Raw genomic sequence first — 1316 nt, 5'->3', positions numbered from 1 at the left:
CCTTAAAGCGAAGCGTCACCTTAAAAACATAGCTGTAAACTCATAAGTTTCTGTATGAAAAGAAACTAGATTAAGTGGTGAGTATTTCTTTTTCTTTGGACAGGTTGTCCTATGGCAGAACAATTGGGGTGAAAGCTAAGGTACTTCCAATGGTATGAAATCAAAATCTGGATGAAACCTAAGCTGTTAGTAATGGAATGTTTCAGATATAGGGGAGAACTAGCGATATTTCTAGTAGGGCAACGCTTTCAAGGTCGGTTTCTCTGTGAGCGTATATTCTATTAATATGGATTCATTGCAACACACGGTCACTTTGCTAGTACATGCTAAAAAGAATGAGAAGTTATGAACATATTCCTCAGGGAAGGACATGATGCCGCCTCACAAATTTTGAAAGAAAAAATTATGAGGGGCAAAAAAAAAGATATACCATTTGAAGTGAACTGAACGCATTTTAGAAAAAAGAAAGGAACTTGGGGAGGGGAGGGTAGGTAAAGGTGGGCCGGGAAATAGTTTACGAACAGCCAAAACAGTCTGGACAGGATATAATGTCCAATGAATCACAACAATGATTAAGATAACAGTGGCAAGAGCTTAGGTCACAACAGTTTAGCTGTCTATTACTTTTGCAAATACCAAAATGCATCCCTGAGTACCATTTGATGAGATTTCCTTTTATTTCTGGCAATGCACTGGTATTCAACTTGTAAAAGTAAACAGGCAACATCAAAATTTATCAGAAATATATCAGGAAAAGAGATATACATCACTTACTCTCGTTACGGTCTGCAATGCGATATTCCTTTTTCCATGCATGCCTGCCCTTGTATATAGAACCATCATGGTGGCTGCTTTTAGGAAATATAGCCATAGGAACTACACCGTCAAAAGGGTAACCAGCCATCTGTTCATCCCAGCCTTTTACTCCACTGCTGCTGGCCATGCTACGAGATCCATGAGGAAATCTATCACCAAAGAGCATAAAAGGCCAATATCAGCATCTGGCATAAATAAGATGGTACCATCAGTCATGATTGAAATCATGACGTTAAGCTTGAAATCCATTTCTATTTCTTTCCGCATTTTTTCTCTGTATTGGGAGTCATGAATAATCTAAGAGATTATCCCGTTTGCCTTAAAAAATTAACAGAATGATAAATAAAGACCCAATTTTGGGCCACAATCCAGATCCATAAATATAGCAGCCAACTAAAGGTGAAAACTTTAGCATAGAACAAGAAAACACACCTGCAAACACGACGGGCAGCTGAATTATGAGGCAAAACTCGTCGCAGCGGCCACCAGCTAGGCGGAGT

General features: G+C 39.1%; 1 protein-coding gene across 1 annotated transcript in view; it reads right to left on the bottom strand.

Annotated features, from left to right (window-relative positions):
* The window catches only part of LOC119270207, a 7874-nt gene extending 6564 nt beyond the window's left edge, over positions 1-1310 (bottom strand). The window contains exons 1-2 of the mRNA XM_037552184.1: positions 1249-1310; positions 775-965 (exon numbers count right to left, since the gene is read on the bottom strand). Coding sequence (XP_037408081.1) covers positions 775-943 — 169 coding nt within the window. The 5' untranslated portion in view covers positions 944-965; positions 1249-1310. The remainder of the gene's footprint in view (positions 1-774; positions 966-1248) is intronic.
* Between the last annotated feature and the right edge of the window lie 6 nt (positions 1311-1316).

The sequence above is a fragment of the Triticum dicoccoides genome, chromosome 3A (genome assembly GCF_002162155.2).
Source record: "Triticum dicoccoides isolate Atlit2015 ecotype Zavitan chromosome 3A, WEW_v2.0, whole genome shotgun sequence".
NCBI classification, from domain to species: Eukaryota; Viridiplantae; Streptophyta; class Magnoliopsida; order Poales; family Poaceae; genus Triticum; species Triticum dicoccoides.
The sequence above is the reverse complement of the archived record's forward strand: the minus strand, read 5'-3'. Positions and strand labels throughout refer to the sequence as shown.